The sequence below is a fragment of the Aythya ferina genome (assembly GCF_964211825.1).
Source record: "Aythya ferina genome assembly, chromosome: 3".
Taxonomy (NCBI): Eukaryota; Metazoa; Chordata; class Aves; order Anseriformes; family Anatidae; genus Aythya; species Aythya ferina.
The window spans coordinates 74,528,868-74,552,819 of NC_140298.1; the positions used below are offsets into that span (position 1 = coordinate 74,528,868).

The 23,952-nt window shown below is 36.5% G+C and overlaps 1 protein-coding gene across 1 annotated transcript in view; it reads right to left on the reverse strand.

Moving 5' to 3' along the window:
* Window positions 1-23,952, reverse strand: part of FRK (fyn related Src family tyrosine kinase) — a 58,273-nt gene that overhangs the window by 11,672 nt on the left and 22,649 nt on the right. The window contains exons 2-4 of the mRNA XM_084515239.1: window positions 18,925-19,046; window positions 10,571-10,734; window positions 9,739-9,907 (exon numbers count right to left, since the gene is read on the reverse strand). Coding sequence (XP_084371365.1) covers window positions 9,739-9,907; window positions 10,571-10,734; window positions 18,925-19,046 — 455 coding nt within the window. The remainder of the gene's footprint in view (window positions 1-9,738; window positions 9,908-10,570; window positions 10,735-18,924; window positions 19,047-23,952) is intronic.

The following is a 23,952-nucleotide window of genomic DNA, read 5'->3' on the forward strand; positions in this document are numbered from 1 at the left end:
AGAAAAAAAAAAAAAAAAAAAAAAAAGTGAGGCTAGAATGTAAACTGATATAATTTAAGCAAATAATTATGTTGCAACTTGTTAACAAAATACCCGGAAACTGAGGTAATAGTATCTAGATAATGAACATAGAATTTCTTACAAAAATAGTGCTACAATAAGACTATGTTGCACTATCATTATCAGCTTCAACAATCAAAACCTGAAAGCATTGAAAACACTTTAGTATATAAGGAATTGATATGTGTATTTTATATACATAAATGCAAACAACTATTTATAATGTTTACATAATATATACATATAAATAAATACATATAATCTCAGAGAGAATATGCAATAGTAATTTTATACCACCTTAAATGTGTAAGTATCTTAACAGTTAATAATCCCAAATTTTTACTCATTACATAAGAACTATCATCTCTAGTTCTATTCATATACACGGTGAGTCAATGTGTAAGTCAAACTAAGTAAAAAAAAATGTAGAAATGGCACAGGGAGTGAAAGTCAGTGGCAAAGTTAGGATTAGAGCTCATACTTTCTGAATAGGGCATTGATTAGGAAAAGAAAACATGCACAAATGATGAAATTTTTTCAATGTGCATGATCCAATAGTGATCAGATATTCTCAGAGGTTTGAGGATGATGGCAAATAACATGGATTTCACAATACTCTTAAAAACGAATGTGAAATTATCCAACTACTCAAATATTTCCTTCTTCTTAAATCAAAATATTTTCATTAAGAAAATATTACAGTGAGGTTTTTGAAAAAAACTATTCAAGCCTAATCTGTTCTATGCCATGTTTAAAAACAGCCTCTTTTCTTAGTGTAAGCAGAATGAGTCATTTGAGAAATCAAGCCTGCAAGTGTAAGAGTCTTTATTTTATTTTCTTTAATATTAGGTAACAGACAAGGTTCATTTGGGATCTTGGCTCTGCTCCTAACATGTATGTTTAAATGGAGTGAAATGCTGTGAGCATGCTAAATGCCTCAGCAATAAAACTCCACCAGAAAATCTGTTCTACAGAATGAACTGGTAAATCAGCCCGGACCACTTCACCCAACACCTTGAATGCTACCACCTAAGCAGTGCTCCAACCTATTTCCCAAAACATAAAAATAATGTGTGGTTTTACATCCTTGCATCAATGCAATAGAAATGACTGAAAAATGTTGCTGATAGACATTGTGAAAAAAGCCACTTGATACTGCAACCTCTGAGAGCAGAGACAGGTGCTCATACTGGTGTTCTAACACTTTGCTTGGCAATTCCACAGGGTCCAATTTGGCAATATTTTATAGGATGCCATTAGGAGGGGTGGTGAAAGGCAATGGATTTCTATGCCATCAATAAATGGATAGCAGCCAATAATGCATCTCCTTAACTGGTACAGTCTATACCCATTTCTTTTTGTCACTGTCAGAGGAAAGTGGGGAACTGGACAAAAAGCAGATGACTCATAGATGGTCTTGATAGAGCAGAAATGATGAGACTTGGAAGAAAAAAAAATAAATATCTGTAATGATAACTTTACGTCCTTTTCCTATTTAAAGTAACAAAATCTTTACAGTTTTATCTGAACTTTCCACATATTCTTCTTTTCTAACAGTCAAAAAAACAAAAACAAAAACAACAAAAAACATACACCAAAAAAAAAAAAACTACAGTTATCTTTATAGGGTTTGGGCTTACTTTGATACTGATTTAATACTGCGGTCCATTTGCTTACTCTTTTCAAGATTTGTTGTGGAAATCACCCTGACATCTAAAGAGAACCTGAGGTATTGTTCTTCTAAAGGTAAATGCATAAGCCTGACTAGTGATTTAGCATCATTGCCAACATTTGACATGTTGATCCTAAAAGGAATAAAGTATCTGCTAACTTGGGGTCTACCAAACTGCCTTTTCTCTATGGATCATTATACAGGATTTCTTCACACCATAGGAAATGACAGTCTGATTTGTTTCCAACATCAAATTTTGCCTACGAGAAATCTCTCAGTTTAATCATGCTATAAACTTCTTCCTACAAATTGAACCCAAGCAACACGTTTTTCATATATGACAACTTCCAATAAAGTGATCAAGAGGGAAGTATTCTATTATGAATAACAGCAAATTTGTCTTTACCCTGTTAATTAAAAATATTAATAATAATAACAAAACAGTGACAAGATCAATAAGTATTTTCTGCATAAAGAGTGTGTATAACCTTCATTTTTCTTAGTTTATATCTTTAAATAGCACAAGCAGTAAACACTGACCAACCCTCCCCCTTATAGTGTAATGGGCACCATGAAATGGGTGCTAACTAAAAATAAAATAATAATAATTAAAAAAAAAGAAAAGAGTGGTTTTATCACTTTTTTGTCTAAGATTAAGTTTTAACAATTCAATAAGCAAAGTAAAAACTGCTGTCTCAAAACAAGACTGTGTTTTTTACCAATCAAAAGAGCAAGAAAGAAGTTGCAGCATATTTCTCTGGAGAAGCTTATGGGAATGAATAAAATAAAATACGTGCCAAAATGAGTTGTTTTTTTTTAGTTTGTCATTGAATTATGTGTTTGTAATGAAGTAGCCATTTTCATCTGTAACTGGTAAACACAATATGAACAGCAGATTAATGTAGGTTAGAAACAACTTGATCAAAAATAAACTATAACATAAGCTTTTACACAAACAACACATATCCTTTTGCAAGACGTGAATTTGTGAGTAGATTGATCAGTACCTGAAGAAGATATGGGTTTGATAATTTCTTTTTTGAATGAGAAATGTTTTGGTAAGATCAAAGTCCTTAAGAACCAAATGCTGGGACATGTTTATTTGGTGCAATCTATGGTGTGTTTCTTTGCCAGAAATCACCTCTAACTTAAGGCTAATTAAAACAGGCATATCAGCACTTACTACTTTCTTTCTGAAAATATGTTGTTCTAGAATTGAGGAAGCTCCACATTACAAGGCAGACACTTGGTCAGTTATTTCTATCTGATTTCCACTGGCCTAAAGGTAAGTGGCCTTTAAATATTTGATAAGCCCCTCTGGAGAAACTTTGCTTGCAACTTCTGATAAACCTTCAAAAATGACTTCAAAGTAACCTTGCACTTCAGAGCAACATTGTCTTCTGTACGAGTTTATAAAGAGTGGTCTTATGTAGAGAGTACGCTGGGCATTATTGTGATCTTCTGAATAAGTTTATACATAATAAAAAAATAATGTTAAAAAGTACAAGTTCTTAGCGCAAGAGACTAACTGTGAACTATTTACACTACCAGGAGAATATGATAGGTATCCAACAACCCTCAAGCATGTTTCTCATCACATTCTAGTGAACTTACAAATTAGTGCAAGTTTACGTACTGAATTGTAAGTTATGTATTGTAAAGTTATGTACTAAACTAAATTGAATAAATTTTCTTTGTTCAGGGAAATAGGGAAAATTTCCTGCGTGCAAAGCTTTTTACACTGCATATGCCTAAAGACATGACATACTGAAGAACTGAAAATATTACAAAAACCTCTGATAACTACTGACCCAGAGACTATTTTGAGAATGCCTCCTAAACAAATCTTACTTGGGAAGCTTCCATGCAAAGAGAGGAACTTGGGAGATATATTACAATATGATAATGACAAGTGCATCTGTAAACTTGAACAGGCATAAGGAACTTTCTCAGCTATGATTAATCAGTGATGATAGATGTCTTCTATATGTGCTGACAGTTGGATAAGCAAACTAGCCCAGGGAACAGGTTATAGAGAATCTATCACACTCAGCATAGGACAAACTGAAAATCCCTACTGTAATGATTTCCACTTAAATAGAAAAAACTATGTCTCAGTGAGAAAATAAAAACAGAAATATGAAGTGATATGGTTCAGGGACCTACAACAAGACAGTGTTGTGCAGAGCCAAGAATAGAAATACAATTGATGGCTTCTAGACAATTTTCTTATCTCTGATCCCTACACATCTTTGATAATTGTGGGTCAATAACTTGAAAGGCAGAGAAGTTTGTTTCTTAAGAAGTTTGTTCCTTAAAGCAAAGATGTTTTTGCGTTTTGTTTTTTCATTCACCCATCCATCACTATGGTTTTGCCTGCTAAAATGTCACAGATGTCTCAAAAGCAGAGTGAGTCAAACGCCAATGCACAAATAAGACCATTATCTGAATGTAGGCATCACATTACTATGGTTTTTGCTTATAGCCACAGTGATCAACTGACGTATAGTTCTGTGCTTTCTAGCCTAGACACCACACATTTTAGTCATTTGTGGCCTAGAAATACTCATGTGTTTTCAACTTTTATTCCCTGCTGAACTCTCTTCAGTGTGCTGCTGAAACACTTGAGCAACTCACTGCCAGAAGCTTGAAGGAAGCTGTCATCAGCTCAAGCAATGCAGTTCTTCAACATAGGATGGTTCATGATTATGCACCTGCATAATCAATATGGAAAATTTGTTCTTCATAGTGCAGTGGACAAACTTCCACTGCTCAATTTTTTTCAGCTGAAGCCTAATGTAATTGTGTTCTCAGTCACACCCCTGCAAAGTTACCAGCTAATATTGCCTTTTATATTAGGTTTACTGCATAAGAGAACTTTGTTTATAGACATCTGAAAATGTACTTAGGGGATTCTCCTCTGAAGAAGTATAATTTTCAATGTGAATGCTAATTTGTGAAAAGATATAGGAAAATATTAAATCAAGAGTGACTGCATAATCAATCAGAGAGCATGAGTATCCTGACGGAGCACCAACAAAGTAGGAAAGCAGGAGCTCATTGGCTGCTCTCCACCATACATCTAGGAATATATTCTGAACAGTATGTTCAGCTCTCCTTGGCAGGAGACCCTTAAAAAAAAAAAAAAAAAAAAAAAAAACCTCCTGCTCCTCTGACATTTTTTATCAGGACCACATCCTAGTTTAGATATGGTAGAGTCCACTGAACAACTGCACAGAAGATCAAAGAAAGGGGGACATTAAATCCTTGCCTGTTTATGATTGATTATTGCAGAAGGGATCTAACAGCAATCATGGCTTATATGTTGCCTTACAACTGCTGGAAGCTCTTCTTCCTGTGCCATTCTCCACTGGATGTTTGTGGAAAAAATAATAAAGGTGTACCTAATATTGCCAGAAACAATGAGGGAAGAAGAGGGAGAAGGGTAGAGGAGATAAGAGAAAAGAGACAAATAGGAGTAGGAGATGGGAGGACATGACCACCACCCATATACTCCACAAAGGAGGGTATTGTCCCAGGGGACAAAAATCCTGTAGCTGAAACCTCTAAATATAACACCAGCAAGTACTGAGGTGACACGGAAGGCTGGTTACAAAGGATCAAGATTCATAAATTTTAACATAATGATTGCCTGTCTCACACTGATAAAAAAAAAGTTTGATAAGAAAAAAATCTCAATATTGTTGTATTAATTAAAGACTTTGAAGATATTTTACATGACTTGTTATTATTTTAATCAAAAACTGTATCTTAATGATGAGACTTGTGACTCTTCCTGCAAGGCTAACAGAAATCTTGGACAAACTCAGGGATCACAAATTATTTTTTGACATTGTGAATGGCTCCACAGTCCACCATTGGCTCTGAAAAAAAGTTTCCAAGAAGTCAGGGGAAAAAAAAAATGATACTGGATCAATAGATCTCATCTTCTGATGTTTTTAATGATGAAGTTCTGATTATTCAGTTTAGAGATGGACAAAAAACTGCTAGCAGATAAAGGATGTTTCATTAAATCTGAAAATATCTCAGGTTGAGTTCTTTTTCCTGTAAAATCTGCCTTATTGTCTGGAAGGGTTGTGTGTGGAGTCTTATCATCCATAGCCAGTGAACTGCAAACCCAGCCCCCTGAAGCTGGTTAAACCAGATGTTCCATAGTCAGGAAGGCAGTGGGAGTTTATCCCACCAGGTGCATCAGAGGACAGTCATTTCCTGTGACCTCTTCAGGAACCCCAGTCCCCTTGCAGTTCATGGTCAGAGGACTCAGAGGTTCACCTCTGTGAGACCTCATAGGCTCCAACAGCTCAACATATTTCTCAGTTTTGTCACTGTTGTAAAGTCTGTGGAAATTACAAAATGCTGCTGGTAGCTGGATTCACCTCTTCCAATTTCAGGCACCAGATCTGAGTTAGTTGTCCAGACTTTGCAATCAATTGAAATAAATATGCTTTAATAGCATGTTATTCCCTGGTTCTAATGTAGATTTCTAATCTATAGCATGACTCATATAACATGTAAGTGCCTATTTCTTTCCACTAATTATTAAAGTCTGATACATCTAAGATGTAAAATGCCTAAAGATAGGAGGAAAAAATGTAGCTAGAATGCTAGGCGTAAATGTTTCTGAAAGGAACACTTGTGAATTTTCTAGTTTGTGTGCAATATCTGAAAAATTGGCTCTAGCTCCAGATTGGAATGGAAGCAGATTTATGAGTATGCTAATTACTCATAAGCCAGAAATCACAAATTTACATCAAGTGAGAATTGGTTCAGGGAAAAGTTCGTCATTGCTACCTCACCAGAATTCTGGAAGTTGAATTCTTCTTACAGGTTTGAAGGCCATATATCTAAATACAAACATTTTAAGCCTTTTAGCAACAATTAATAGAAATCAGAGGAAATCCAAAAAATCTATTTGAGGAATTTTAAAGATGATTGAAAATTGTGATTGAAAATTGATTTAACTCAGTTTTTAAGTGCCTCCATAAAAGAAAGAAAAAATAAGCATACAAGGAGGCTTTTATTTTATTAGAAAAAAAAAGACATAAAAATTAAAGTGAAGACAGCAGCTAAACCGTGATGAGAAATTATGCCCACATTCTTACAGTCATTGTGATATATAATCAATGAATATAAGCAACTTCTCTCTGTACCTCCATCTCAGGACTAAAAGATGTCTGGTTCTTATCTAGTCACAAACAAGCTGTGTTTTAATTAGATGAAAATAATCCATCAGATGGGTGAAATGTAATGACATATAATAGCAATGTATTCAGATTATACGTGATCTAGATTTACACTGCAAAATAAAGCTCAACAGGAAAATATTCAAACTAGCAGAAATCCCTTCTGGTTATCAAGCCCATGAATCTATGACGTACTGATTTCTATCATGCTCTTGTATATTGTTTGATATGTGATGATTTTACTTGGTTAATCTGCTCTTTCCTGGAAATGAGAGCATGTTTCCATGTCACAATTACTCTTATTAACATATCCTTCCTATGTCTATGCCCTGATTCCCCTGGGAAAGAAACCTGGAAGGGGTTTCAACTGGAAAAGAGAGTGCCCAGGGTGGAAGCTGGCCACTACACCACTACATGCTCATGGGTTTTCCAGGCCAAACAGTAAGGTCCTAGACTGCAGGAGAAATTTTCTCATAAGCATACTCTATTCCTGTGATCCTTTGCATACTTGCACTTTCCCCGTGATTCTTAATTATGAATGTCCCTCACTGCTAACACCTTAGCGCTATCTGCACATGCTAGTGCTTTCGTTTGCTTTCTTTCCGAAGGAAGGAAGGAAGGAAGGAAGGAAGGAAGGAAGGAAGGAAGGAAGGAAGGAAGGAAGGAAGGAAGGAAGGAAGGAAGGAAGGAAGGAAGGAAGTGAGAGGAAGAGGAAGAGGAAGAGGAAGAGGAAGAGGAAGAGGAAGAGGAAGAGGAAGAGGAAGAGGAAGAGGAAGAGGAAGAGGAAGAGGAAGAGGAAGAGGAAGAGGAAGAGGAAGAGGAAGAGGAAGAGGAAGAGAGAGAAAAGCTATTAAATTGCAGCTGTATCTTGGCATTAGTGTCCCATGAAAGCTTCATTAGTAGTATTTCTGGGTAGTGTTGACAGTTCTGATAGAATCCATTATTAAAACAAGTTTGTTTCATAGAGAACTGATAATATGCACTGTTCTTATTATACAGCAGGAGAAGCTGAAGTAGAGTTTTGAAATGAGTTATTAAAAGGAGATGAAATGATTAGGAGAGCTTCCCATTTTGCATATGCAATACCAGATAAATGTCAGCTGCACTTTCCTCTTAAAGAAAATAAGTATAAATGTATGCACTGCAATTTGTGCAAAATCTAATTATTTTGTTTGATGAGAAACAAATCTTTTCCTAGAGTGCTAATTGCCTCATATTTTCTTGAAGAAGGAATAAGGCAATCTCTAAAAGAAAACTTAATGTCACAAGAATTTAAGATTAGTCTTGTTCTTCATCCCAGTTTTAATTTCCTTCTTTAAATATTGTTGAAAATATTTCATGCTTTAGGAAGAATCCCTCAGTCTTTTGCAATAAAACAAACTTATCCAGATGTTGCTATAAATCATTAAAAGAAAGTAAACTATGATGAACAAATTAGAGTCTTGCCTTACGGAGAAGAAAGGCAAGCATTATACTGGATTGTTTAAACAGAGGTCTAGCGTGTAAGAAATATGAAGTAATTCCCTGTCTTTACACATCTGGACTTGTTCTCCCTTTCAGAATCATATCTGGGGGGAAAAAAAATCTTATTTACACGAAGAATTCTGCTTGTTGAAAGATTCAGGCCAGATACAAGGAGAAACAGTCTGGGTTCAGACTTCAGGTTTCAGGAGTCATTAAAAATAGGCTGATGGATCCCTGTCACAAAAGGAGGATTAGTGGATTCTGTCTTAGGACAGAGAAATGGACAGAAATTTCAATATGGTTTCAGTGTTTACTAGGTAGTATGGAAATGCATCAGTTCTCTGAAAACGTATACTGTCTTTCACACAACTTACAGGAGGACTTTAGTCTGAACAGTTTTCCCACTTTGGTTAAGAGAAAGAAAAAGACAAGGTTCTTATTTGCTTTCAGTTTGCAAGTCCCAAAACAGAAATAATACTGTGATGAAAGATAGCCCTAAAATGCATGCTTATATTCCTCCCTGTTCAGGAGACAATTCAAGCATATTTAGTTGTTCTTCTGAACCAAATATATTAATCTGTTTTGTTTTCTGAAATGGGATCATTAATGCCCAACTTGATTTTTTTTTCAGTTAACAGCAACAAACTATAATGTTAGCTTTTTTAAAAATGTATATATCATCCAGGTTACCTGTCTTCTCTATGAGATTCTTGCCATCTGCTGGCAGATATTTTATGTTGTCAACTTAAAATGCACAGATTAAGTTAATGAAAAATAATCAAGAAAAAAATTCAAAAGCTATTTTAGTCACAAGGTTGTACTATATGCAAATATTGGATATTAATATTGTGTATTAAAACCTAAGAAAATTTACGCAGTCATTATTGAGATTAAAGTACTTCTTAAATACAACAAACTTAACACAATACGTATTCCAAAGGAGTCTTTATAATATAGCATGTAGTCACTTGGAACAATTCTAGCAACGACAAACCAGAATTAAGTTGATTACTTCACCTACAGATGGAATGTATACACAATTCCATACCAGCAACACTGTACAAAGGAGATGGCCTTGCTGGGGTTGCCTTTCATATAATATAGGTATTGAATAAGAATTTGTCCAGCTCACACTGAAACAGAAAACTATATAAAATTCTCACTCAAAATACCAAAGACTATCTGGACCTTGAGTTTTACAAGCCTTCATGTTTAAGTGCAATGATTTTAAGAATAATTGCATATACTGATAGGGTTTCTTTTTAATACCATTGAAAAAATAAAGCAGCAGCTTTGGCAGCATTTCACATTATTAGCAATTAAGAGCAATTCACATACCTGGTCTTAATGTTTTGATTGCCACAGGGGTGGTATTGTTCCACAGTCCTTCCCATACCTCACCAAACTGACCAGATCCTAATTTTTTAACAAATACCAAAGAATTTCGGTCTATCTCCCACTGGTCAACAGTTTTATATGTCAAATCAAAAGTATTAGGAATTTGTACCTGGTAAAAGAAAATAAATAATATGTTAATTTAGAAATTTATTTTATTTTATCAGCAGAATGTCCAAGTCATTGGTAACTACATCATATTAAGTTGAATCTGATATGAGTGTTCCCTGAGAGCACAAACATGGTTAAATAAGCTGAGAACACAAAATAGAGCCCAGTTCTTGGTTGTTTTTGTTTGTTTGTTTGTTTTTGTTTGTATGTTTGTTTTTGTTAGAAATAAGAAATATCCTAAAGAAAATATCCTGCCATTAAAAGTAAAATTTAGAAGTCATCCCCCTAGCAAGCTTTTTTGAACAGTGATGTATTGCTCACCTCTACCTTGTGGTTTTGTCTCAGAAATTACTTATGCACAGCTGGAGTTATGAAGCTGGAGGTTTCATCATCATATACAATTACAAAAAGGTATTAAGAAATCATTATTTGTCATATTTTCTCCTCCAACTTCAAGATGATTTGTTCAAAATGGCATGGTATTTTGCTATTAACATATCAGCCTCAAAAATGAAACTGTACTGCTACCCAAGAATTCCTGAAAATATGCAGATCATTACCATTTTTAAATGGTGGAAGCAGCTACGGGGTTAGTACTTTCTGACTGACACCTGACAAATTAGCTTATAAAAATTATGTTGCACACTTTACTATCCACACTTACCTTTAAACATGGTTTTCCAAGCACTACACAAAGGCCATCACTGTTCTTACTGTAATAGCAAACAAACTCATTCATAGTTTTAAAAACTTTCTGTCTGCTCAGGAAAAAGCCTTCTTTATCTAAACTTCTGATCCTGTAGTGCTTCACAGATTCACCATCTAAAACTAAGAAGATTTAAATATATTAAGTTTCCAGGTATCACAACAATTGTACAATACAACTTTTGATGAGCATAATGGATATTAGATTTCTAAAGGTATTTGTGACGACCTTAAAATAAATTATTTTCAAAAATGCCAGCAATCCAAATTCTTTTTCAAACCAAAGCCCACTGTTTAGATAGCTTAGCATATCCAGTCTATCATTCTTTAACTTTTTTTTCTTTTTAGGTTTGGAGATTCTTGCCTCCACCACATGGACCGACACAACAATACATAAGGATATTATTGATGGGGCAGTACATGTTTTCCATGACATGTAATGTTTTCTCTGTGTGTTTTTGTAGGACAACAAAAACAGCCAGGAACATTTAATTCAAAGTAATCTATTGATCATTTTTTAATCTTCCATTTGTCAGTATAAACATTCCAAACAACAGCTTCTGAACTGGTAAGCATGTTAGTGCAAATATATTGTCCATAACCCATGGTTTTCTGGAAAGCACTCACATTTTCCATGTTGTTTTTTTTTTTTTTTTTTTTTTTTTTTAAGTTTTGTGTGTGCTTGGAATATGTAAAAATAAAGACAATAATGTTTGGTTTTGAATAGCTGATGACTACCATTTTCATTGAAATGTATTTTATTCTTGTCTATCCTTTTGTAATCAAAAAGACCTTCACCTCCTCTCTTCCAGTAGGTTATTCAGGTGCACCTCATGATACTCAAGGTGTCCTTTCCTGTGACCATCAGACCACTCCTTGACAGTGCCAGAAGGAAAGCTAGGTCCCTGCAAGCAGGAGATAGACAGAGAAGCAGAGGCAGACCAGAGATGGAGGAAATGCACCTAATGCATTGGATAGGATAATTGGTTTAATTCCTAACAATGCCTCAGCTGTTAGTTCTAACATTAATGGTGCCATAAAATGAATTTGGCTGCTAATAAGGAAACCTGACCATATAAAACACAACTTAAAAAGGAAGATGTTTAAATACTAGGATACATGTTTTTCATCTCAAAAAGAAGATACATGCATCAGTGGAAGGTTTTCTGATATGGGGAGATTCGGGTGGAAAAATGCTCAGAGCTCAAGTACCAAACTGTAATGAAATTAAGTGAGAAACAAGCATTTTGAAGTGTGGATAAATTTTGTTGTTGTTGTTGCTTTGTTTTGTTTTGTTTTTTTAATTTAGAGCTGGTGTGGGAGCAAGGTGATGGGACACAGGCTGCTCAATTATTGTGGAGACCACTGAAATTAAGAATCAAACCAAAATGAAAAATGGGAATCATCCAGTGAGTTTGAGGAATGGCCAGGGGGAGATACATTGGAGCAGGACTAAATGTGAAGCATCACATTTCGGAAAAAGACAGAAATAGCAATAGGTAAAAACAGGAGAGAAAAAAAAATCATTAAAAAACACAGTACTTTTAAAGTGAGGGGGAGTGAGGAGTGAGATCCATAGGGGAGAAGGATTCTTCTTTTGCCATCCTGGTCCTCATCACCTAACACTACACCTTTCCAATAGGTCATGTGGCTCCTTCCACACCTATCAATACAGGAGATTATCATTGCTGTCCCCTTCTCAGTGCTGTCACACAAGACAAAAATCTGAAAAGCAAAAGGAAGCACAAGGGAAAGGCCGTCTGCTGTTTACCTCCATAATACCTTTCAGTAACTGAAATTCCAGCAAACATATTTAATTCAGGTGCATTGACTAGTGGAAACTCTTAGTTAAGTAATTAATTCAATGGAAATATCTTTCCATCCCATAAGCAGCATCAGCCTTTTGTATTTGAATATCTAATTATTGACAAATTTGTTATTGTTCCCCTCTGGAATTACTATTGTAGATAGATCCTTGATATTGTAACACTTGGCATGAGTTTTGCTCTCTGCAACTCCCCAAGAAGGGGAAGCAGGGAGGGAGGTGCCAGCCTCTGCTTTCTGGTAACCGATGACAGGACATGAGGGAATGGCACAAAGCTGCACCAGGGGAGGGTCAGACTGGGCATTAGGGAAAATTTCTGTACCATGAGAATGGACAAACAGGCTTCCTGGAGAGGTGGTTGATGCCACATGCTTACACAGGGGCAAGAGGAGTTTAGACAATGCCCTCAATAACATGCTGTAACTTTTGGTTAGCCCTGAAGTGATCAGGCTGTTGGACTGCATGATCTTTATAGGTCCCTTCCAACTGAACTATTCTCCTCTATTTAGGCATTTAATTGTTGATCACATTAGTTAAAGAAGAATATACAGACAGCTACATATTGCACATAGAAAAAAATATTCCAAGTTATTGGTTGCTTGCAAATAACAAAGATTACATAAAGTATATTTCTCTAGCCTTTTTTTCTAATAAAAAATAAAAAATAAAAATCTTCTTCCTTAATTACTATCAGAGATGATCAAATAGTTTTCTGCTGTACTGTGCGATTGTCATGCTAGGCCACCAGAGGGCGACTAAGAGCTGCTGAAAATGTTAAGGGATTTTCTTTCTGCCCCAAGTAATATTTTTATAGAGCTGAATTACCAGTTTACAATTTGGCATGAGGACCAGAAATGAGAATATTTGTAACTCCTGAGTTACAGGAGTTGTATATACATATATATAACTCCTGAGTGTTAAGATAATTACATCAGGCTTTTTAGATACCAATCTATTTTAACACACTTAATTAGTATTTTCTTAATTATAAAATGTATTTACATTTTTGTGATGCATGTTTCAAAAATGGTGCTAAAGAAAAACGAAGCAAAGTGTAATTCAGTAACAACAGACTGAAAATATATTGAATTTTTCAAAGGTTCAAGTAAAATGCATATAGGCAAATTAATTGCTATTTATGATTCATTGCATAAAAGGGCAGCAGGATGACTGAGTTAATCTTGTCTCAGTATTATATCAAAAGTGATAGTAGTTTGACTACCTTTTTTAATTATTAGCAGTGTTATATTTATTACTTGCAAAGCAGCTAATCTTAAAGTAAGAGTTGGTTTGAAAGATGTGCTCTAATTTCTTAAAGGAGCCTTGTATGAAGCTTTATGCTTGCCAGTATATACGTCAGACCACACCAGTGCAAACTTCTGACCTTATGTTTTCTAAATCTGTGAGTAATGGTTACCTCAGTGTTCTGGACAGGATCCATTTTATACTGGATTGTGTAGATACCAAATACTTTATCACGGTTCATGGCATTCTGCTGCTATTCAGACTGCATTCCTCAATTTCATGTCAAATTGTGACCAGCCAAACAGTATCTGCCAATCAGTTGTTCTAACCTTCTTACCTCAACCAAGAAGTGAGACTTGAACAAGGAAATAATAAATGAGAAAAAGAATGCCATATATCTGACCACCATGCCGTATATCTGACCAAAGGGAAATTTCTTAAGACTGTGGAGGAAAATGATGGTTTATTCTACTGTATACTACTTTCATTGGCTTCTTATTCCTGTAAGGTAACATTGCTGGTTTATGGCAATTTCATAGCTTTTTATTTCCTTTAAATGAGTCTGGAATGTTGTGTGGATAACTTGGAGAAAATGTCTGGTTTGACAGAATCTTTGCCTGTGATAAGCAAATAAGGGGAGGCTTGGTGCAGTGCTTGACTGGGGACTGTTCACTTGTAACCTGCGGCTGAGCCTGGCTGCATGAGTGCTGCACTGCACAATTACAGAAGCTGCAGAGTGGCACAACTCCTCTGCCCATGCATGACACAGAGCACATGTTACTCTGGGAAGATCTAGCCATAACCCCTTGGTGCTTCCAGTTTTCCCTAGGCCCAAGCCAGACTGTTGAACAGGACAGGATTGCAACTTCAGCTTCACACAGCTTGACAGCTACTGGGTTTGAAGACTGCAGTGGCTTTCTCCTCAACTTCCTTGCCCCCAAAGAATCTCAGCTCCCTATTAGATTTCTTCATGGTTTAGTTTAAGAGAAGCATTCTTCTCTCCCTGTTTCCCATCTTTGCAAGTCTGGGCCATGCAGAAATAAATTTTGCAACCGCAAGGATGAGAATAAAGTAATTTACAGCCCAGGGCAGCAAAATTAAATTTTATGGTGACAGTAGCAGAGTCAACATCCTCACCAAATGAGTCATGGAGACACTAGGCCATCATCACTGCCAGCATCCCAGCATCTCTCCTCCCAGCAGTCCTCCCCCAGCACTGACAATGCAGAGCAGTAGGCAGGAAGGGAAAGCAGGAGCTAAAAGAAGCCCTGGAGTTCCGAGCCCTTACTTCCCCCCTGTCCTTCATCAGAAGAAGGAAGAGACATTTCAGCAACTGGGCCACAGCCTGCCTTTCTCAAGGCCAAAAGTGGTGCCCGGTCATCATGTCCCAGGTGGGGCCAGAAGGAAGGAGGCTTGTTGGATCACTCTCACCAGCACAGATGTGTGCAGTGGCTGTTCCGAGATCAGTCTTCTGCTACAGCCATGATTTTGCCACTCCTATCAGTCTGCTGCCTTAAATGATTACATATTTTTCCTAGGCCTAAAGCCAATCTGGACTAGTGGAAACCACACAATATTTTGGTGGGGGGAAGAAAGAAAAAAAAATAATAAAAAGGAAGATAACACAAACCATTTCCATTGCCATTTAATGCAATCAGTCTTTTAGATACCATTATTCAGTAAGGGGGGAAGTAGAGAGCCTCCTGCTATCATTGGCAATGATACTCAATTAAGCTGAGCACATCTAAATTATGGCTTTTAATTAAAAAGAGGCAATGTCTAAGATGGCACCAACATGTTTAAAATTTAATATATTTCACACCAGATGCTGGAGTCATCAACATAAAAATCTGTCTACAACATGTGCATTTTTAAAATGGGAAAACCTATTTTTAAAATGTCAAACACTTTAAAATGATAGCAACACATCTCAGTGCCCTATGTAGTTTGATATGCTTTCCATTTAACCATTTGCAGCTGAGAAAAGCTTTTCTGAACACCACTTTTTATTTTTAATTTAAATAGTCCTTTGTCTTTTTTTTTTTTTTTTTTTTTTTTAATGAAATATGAGTTTTTCCATCAAGGCAAGATAGAAGTGAAAAGTGTCCTTTATAAGGAATGGCAGGGCTTACTGCTTCTCTCTCCCTACCTCCTTCCTTTCTTTTCCTTTCTCTTCCTTATTCTAAAAAGATCCATTTCTCTCTCTCATTAACATTAAATCTCTTTCACATTGCCCACATGAGTGTGGATATCAACCATGAAAGTCATAAAATTTAACAGTTTATGTGTGTCTGGGTAAAAATTTCTCTCCTTTTCTATTTCTTATGCAAAATAAAACTAAAAAAAAAAAAAAAAAGGAAAAAGAATGTTAGACAGTAAATCAGTAAAAAAAAAAATCTGAAAGACCTTAATTCTGAAAGGTAGGTTATCACTCTTTAGCCATTATCATCTTCTCTGGAGTGAAACCAGAGAAGCAATAGCAAGTAGAGCACATCCAATCAGTCCTACAGATGATGGGAGTTTGGGGGTCTTTTTTTTCCACACTGAAAAAGCTGGAAACAGAAATCAGAATATATTCCAAATGGGAGATGGTTACTTCTCCAAGACATCCTAAAAGAAATAGTCCTGAGTCACTGCTCCTCAAGAAAACATTGCTTTGCTTTGAGTGTTCCATTACTGCTGATAGAACTCTCTCTCTCCAGGAGAGATTCAGAAAAAAAAAAAAAATGCATTTTTCATAATATCTGAGGAACTAAACAACCTTCTGTCCAATTAATTCTCCCCATATTACAACCCACTTCAGCATTTACATTAGAATGCTGATCTCTCAAAAAATCTCTCAAAAAGTATACATAAGTAATGAGACTATGGACATACAATATCCCGACCATTATATGTACTCTTACACTGGACACAAAGAGCTTGCAAAACACAAAATAGGCACCATTCAGTCAAGCCTGATTGGTAAGCAATAATAATATTTAGCTTATTCAAGATTAAGTAGCAAGTCGAGGCTAAATTAGATTCAAGCCTGGGAAGCTGCTAAAAAATCTAACAGCAGCGGTAAATCATTTCATTAATACTCCCTGTCTAAAGATTGTTTCAGAGTTTATTTTCCTTCTTTGCCTAAGAGAGCACAAATATTTAATAAATCTGAGATGGCCCTTGCATACATGCATATATGCTCAGAGAGCAACCCAAACTTGTGCTCAAAGGAGGTCTGGCTGCTGTAGCTGGAGCCTTGCCTCCACATATATAATGTTCTTCAGTTCTTCTGTTATCAAACAAACCAGCATGGAAGAAATCCAAATAGATGGTTGTATCTTGTTATTATAAGCCCTCTTCAAATCTCCTGTTCCCTATCAGGCTTATATACAAATCTGAAAAATAAAAATTGTGCTACAAGCTTACTTAGTTGACTCAAATATACTAAATAAGTTATCATATAGTATCTACCCAGGATCTGGAAGGAAAACAATGAACAGCAGCAAGGGTGATCTCATCCTATCATGAATGCTGGACTAATGTCTATTTTCATTCTCTGACTTTCTGTAGTACTTCATACTGTAAATAAGGTACTGCTGCCTTCATCTCAGAGATTTAGTCAGGAGGTAGGGTAAGGAATTAAGATTTTGAATCTTTTCTAGAAGGCTACTCTTGGGGAATAATAAAAAGAAATTGCATTTCCACCCCTAGGTGCACAAGCACAAGGTTTTTCATTGATTTTTAGTAAGGTAATATGTATTCAAGTGCTAGCTTTAAGCAGGTAATACAGGCATAGCTATCCTTTCCTGCATAACAGCATACCGTTATCAGTCCAGCCCAGTTCTTTGAATGAAATCAGTTCACTGATGAAGAACACTTGAAGGAAGCTGACAGCATGTAAGACGGGGATAAGCTGGCACATCAAGGGAAAACACTTTTAAAAATCTGTGGCTACAGTATGATCTTTGGATAAAAGGGTGTGCACACAGTGGGTCAGTTCTGTCACAGTTTGGGAGCAGTCTGACTCCTTGTTGATGTTAGTTTTCATATCAGTGCTTCTTAGCAAAAGCAAACTTCCTTGTGGGCTAGCTGAAAACTGTGGAAGGAACTCTCCCAGAACAGTAAATATCATATTTATTTCATAAACTTCCCTGTATTTCACTCCATGAGCAACATATATTTCTTTGTCTTGGCAATACAAAGTAACCTTCTCGTATTACAACAAGACAGTGCAAGTATATACATACCCTTTCTTTCTAATTCAGAAAGAGAAACCAAGAATGTTTCAGAAGTTCACTAAGTTGCTCAATGAATTTTTTAGTTATACTGAGAAGATGACTGACATGAACATCCAGGCAGAAGAGGATTCAATGTGAAAGCACTTGGTTATGCACAAGACTCCTTTTACTGACATAAATCCACACATGACAGCTTAAAGTTTATTCACAAACATCAAGATTCTTTACTGGATTATAGAATTAAATACATAGAGAACATTAGGAAGTTTGGGTGTTGTCTCAGATACATTACATTCTTGATGCACACTGTTATGACAGGTTTGATAAAAAATGTCCATGAAAAATAACCAATGAATAATCATGTGCATCTATTGCGGAAAATGTCTATGACACAAAAAGATGGCATAGAAATGTATGCAAATAAATAATGATGTTCTTATTTGATAGTCTTTTGGATTCAAATAATGGACTGAAAGTATATTTCAAAATATCATCATTATAAATCTAACTTTTTACCAATACTTACAAGTAACTTTTCAATTAAATACAACTGATTTTGAAGAACAGCTTTGAATATCTTCCCATCACTTTCCCCTTACAACAAGTAAGCATAAACCTGTGGTTGTATTCTAGCAGACACATCATTTTCTTAAACTGCTGACACCTGCTAAGATGTGTTTAATTGCTATTTTATGTACCAGTCAGCACCACACTGAAGAGCAGTTAAGGTATTTTTGACATTTTTAGCATGAAAATAGTTTCAAGACAACTAGAACACTGGAAGGACTAAGCACAAGAAAGATAATTTGTGTTCTGATCATAATAATAACCAAAGCCTATGAAATGAAAGTTAGTAAAAAAAATAAATTACCCTTGCCAAGATTTCTTTATATATCTCCTGGGTAATAAATATTATCACAAACTAATTTAATTTTCATGACCACTCTGTAATGAAAAAGTAAATGTCCAGACCCTGAAAAACATTTTAAACATGGTTTAAGGTGAAAAGCTAGAATATACCTGAAAGTGAGTATTCGCCTTTTAGACTTTCGCTTTCTCGAATTAGGAAGGCTCCTGACTGGTTTCCAGGATACAACAGCTGTTTCTCGGCATCTGCTCGCTTGATTGGGCCAAAAAACCATCTAAACAAATAAAATTATTAATTTTACCGGTCAGTGAAACATGCTAGAAAGACAATTTCAGTTTTACAAGTTTGCTGTAAATTTACTAAAACATATTGTGTGATATGCTAATTAAAATTCCAATAACATGGAAAAATATAAAAGAAAACCCTACAAACTATATGACAAAATTATTGTTATTAAATATTGCTTGCACATTTGAGTGAAATCTGGATTCTGTTGCTGATGGAAAGTCCTACTGATTTCAAGGCAATGAAAATTCAAAAGCCACAGATTGGCTTTGTCTCAAGAAAAATTCACCCAGAAATTTTGCCAATGCTACCATAACAGAAACTGATGCTAAGTCAATTGACATCATTTGAACAATGCAGAGGTATGCACTAAATCCTGACGTCTTAAAAGTAAAAAATTCCAAAAGCTACAGAAATACAGTAGGGTTCCAAGAGGTCATCCATGCTAAGGCCTTCCACATCCCACTTCCATGTTGGTATCTCAAATGAGTTACTGGCAATTTTTCAGCTTTGCTGCTGTTCAACAAACAGCAATGTCTCTCAAGTCAGAGCAAACATCTGAACATCAATATTCTATGAAAATCTACTCCTGGATATTTCTCTTAAAATTAAAATATTTGCAAAACTTTTCCTCTGTCACTAATACTTGTAGTTTAGAAAGTGTTGATCAAACAATAGTTTTAGTTTCCTCCTCTGAGGGTACTAGCTATCTCTCTTGCTGCTTTGTGCTGAATGTAAAATAAATTGAAATAAGAGTGAGATGAGTCAGTATTTTCAATTGGGTTGGCATTCAGCTTCTATCCAGCAAACATACAAAGTACTTTCCAAGATTAGCTCTGCCCCTTATTTGAGGTAAATGTTGATAAACAGTTATCAAAGATATGCCATATACCCACAGGCGAACTCCTTTTAAATTAATCAGAGATAAACTTATTATGCAAACTCTTAAGATAAATCAGTGTATCACATGACATGTAAGTTGCCTACTCAGCTACTTGATTTGTCAATTACTAGTGAAAAGTACAGGAGGAGTCATCAACAAATTGCTTTAGTATCTGTAATGCTTCCAATCATTAAGAGAAATGAAGAAAATAAATCAGAACATTGGGTGAAACCTTGGCTGAGCAAGCATGCAGAATGATAAATGTTTTTGTATGAATAAAGAGGAAATAAAAAGAGGTAAATACAGATGGTGCTAGCCTACACTAGTATCCTTTGTTAACAAAAGAAAATGAAACCCAGATAATCTAGACTGCATTCCTGTCTTCTGACTTGACATTGATTTGGGTAAAATAGGCCTTGGTAAATATTTGGCAAGTAAAAGAATCTAATTAAAAAGTTGGAATGTTCTAGTAATAATTTTAATTAGTAAGCTTATTAATTCTACTAATTTATTTAATTAATTCATTAAGTATGCTATAGAAAACAAAGTAATCAATAAACATTCAAATCCTTGACTGATGTTCTCATCAAAGGAATGAGAGGACAGAGTACACTATAGTTAAACACAATTCAAATCCCAAAGAAAATTTATCTGCCCTAAAAAGTTAATTAGAACCTTTGTGAAATTTCTAAATACATATGCTTGAGAATAACATCTGCATACTAGCAAACTATATGCTTTTAAAGAATTTGAACTGATATTCACTGAATCACAGAACAGCTGAGGTTGAAAGGGACCTCTGGAGGGCATCTGGTGCCCAACCCCCTGCTAAAGCAGGGTAACCCACAGCTGCTTGCCCAGGACCATGTCCAGGTGTTTTTTGAAGATCACCAGGGATGTCTGGGCAACCTGTGTCACTCCTCAGTCACTGAGTAAAGAAGTGTTTCCTGATCATCAGTCATCGGGACTGAGCATCTGATTCCAAGCAAATTCAGCAGGTAAAAAGATGCTGCTGGCAAAATAAGATAATTAGAACAAACAGTATATGACAAGTGTAACTGAGGCAATTATTACAGACGGCGAAAAGCAGACACATATTGTGTATTCCCTAATTTGCATGACTTCATATGATGTGATTAGTACGTTTCAGAAAAATATCATGAAGACTACTTTTAACAGCTTCCTAGGCTAATATGGGCTTCCTAGTCCAAAGTCATTGGGTTTGCAATAATTATGTAGAAAAACAAATAACTCCTTAACCTCAAAGCAAATAAATTAATTTGCTATTCACTTTTTTTTTTTTTAACAAAAGCACATCTGAATTCAAAGTACTATTTTCATTATAAATGGAAGTTTAAACTCCCTTTATAAAGGGTGAAGGGCTTATTTCAATTACTAGTGATTGAGCTTATGCTTCAAAAGGCTTAATATTTTACTTCATCCAAAAGCATGTATTTTAGAAGAAAAAGTACTCTAAGGGTAATAATGAATCAAACTGCTCACCATCGGATATAGTTCTGTGGGATAGGAAGGTCAGAGCACAACACCACCCTCTCATTGGTAAATCTGTTTGTTTTTATAGTTCCAAGTTAAATGAAGGTTTTGAAATAGGACACTTGGAAAAGCAGTTTGTTTGTTTTTTACTTAAAAAAACTAAAACATCAAGCACCATCCACAACCAGGTTACCTAACCAGCCGTATCGCTAACATCTGTGTCTTCCACTGACACTAGTCAGTTCAGGAGCTTCTTGAATCAGTGATTCATTCACAGTTTTATTCTGAACTTCAGCTTGCAGCTAGATCATTTTGGGTCATCATTATCAATGCCGGATATGTGCATCATATGGCACAAATAAGTGCATTCAGACTTTGGCATAAGTGTCTGTTTCTAGCAGGAGCTGTTGTTGCCCTTCTGTCAGTGAGACCCAGGAGCATGCCATTTAATATCTTGGCAAGCAGTGTGTTCAACATCCCATTCTTTCTCCATTTTCACTATAGAATGTCAGACCTGCTTTTGGGGGATTGTTTCTAGCAGCTTCCTCAGAAATTGTTGTTTCCACCATCATTCAAAACTCACAGGAACACTTTAATTAACAATTGCAGGTGACTTTCAGGTCACTTCTGGCCACAAGATACATGTATAAGAAGACATTAGGGACAGAAAATATTACCTCCATGTAGGTCTATAACAAACACTGTCTTTACTTGGTGCAGATGATGTCCCCATATGAGAATACCAGTGAGGTATGTTGTGGTCATGCAGAGTGTAGTGATCCCATCTCTACTGGTGATCAATTCCACTGGCAGGTTTTTTAACCCACAGGATCACACATGGATCATAGCAGACTTGATAATGAGACATTTCCCGACTCTAATAGTATCACTACTGATACCCATGCTGCTATTCTATAGCCCCTTTCTTCCAGGAAAATAAATTATAAAACTTCATCAAGCTGAATGCTGGTGGTTATTCCTGATGGGCAAGTTCTTGAGAAATAATGATCATGTCACCTACGCTCACCCATTCAGTCCAGCTTGAATCAAAACCGAGTCAAAAGTTCAGCTGAAGTTGATGGTGTTACTCGGCTCCACCACCTTCTTTGCTCAGACGTCCTCTGTCTTACAGTGCGCAATGAACTGCTGCTATCTAATTACCACAGCATTCATCTACCTAGCTCTGCTTGGTGTATCCATATGTTTGCTCAGTTTAAAAAAAAAAAAAAAAAATCTGCTTCTTCACCTTCCCCCACTCCCCCTTTTTTTTTTTTTTTTTTTTTGGTCTTATAACAGGAAGATGACAAGAACTTCTAATCTGGAAAGTGGAAGAGAGGAAAAGTAACGTGGTCCAAGGGTATTGCATGCTGCATAGCCACAGGCAGAATCCCTAAAGAGGAAGGCAAATGCCTGCAATGCTATATCCCTGGCAGTTTCCAGCATCTGGCAACATGCCTAGAAAAAGGTAAAACCCCAGTGGGGGAAAAAAAAAATTAAAAAATCCACATCTAAATAAAGAGTATGCAAAGCAGGTTTTCTTCCCTTCCATTCTGTTCACAGAATCACAGATCATCTAGGTTGGAAGAGACCTCCAAGATGACCCAGTCAAACCTCTGACCTAACACTAACAAGTCCTCCACTAAACCATATCACTAAGCTCTACATCTAAACATCTTTTAAAGACCTCCAAGGATGGTGCCTCAACCACTTCCCTGGACAGCCCATTCCAGTGCCTAACAACCCTTTTGGTAAAATTCTTCCTAATATCCAACCTAAACCTCCCCTGGCACAACTTTAGCCCATTCCTTCTCATCCTGTCACCAGGCATGTGGGAGAATAGACCAATCACCACCTTGATACAACCTCCTTTAAGGTACCTATAGAGAGCAATAAGATTGCCCCGAGCCTCCTTTTCTCCAGGTTGAACTAGCCCAGCTCCCTTAGCTGCTCCTCGTTAGACTTATTCTCCAGACCCCTCACCAGCTTCGTTGCCCTTCTCTGGTCATGCTTGAGCACCTCAATGTCCTTGTAGCGAGGGGCCAAAAACTGAACACAGTACTTGAGGTGCGGCCTCACCAGAGCCAAGTATAGGGGGACAATCACAATCACTAGACATGCTGGCCACACTGTTTCTTATGCAAGCCAGGATGCTGTTGGCCTTCTTGGCCACCTGAGCACACTCCTGGCTCATATTCAGCCGACTATCAACCATCACTCCCAGGTCCTTCCCTGCCTGGCAGCTCTCCAACCACTCATTTCCCATCCTGTAGCTCTGCTTGGGGTTATTGCGCCCCAGGTGGAGGACCCGGCACTTGGCCTTGTTGAACTTCATGCAGTTGACCTCCGCCCATCGGTGCAGCCTATTCAGATCCTCCGGCAGAGCTTTCCTACCCTCAAGCAGATCTACGCATGCACTTGGTATCGCCTGCAAACTTACTGAGGGTGCACTCGATCCCCTCATCCAGATCATCAATAAAGATATTAAAGAAGACTGACCCCAGTACAGAGCCCTGGGGGA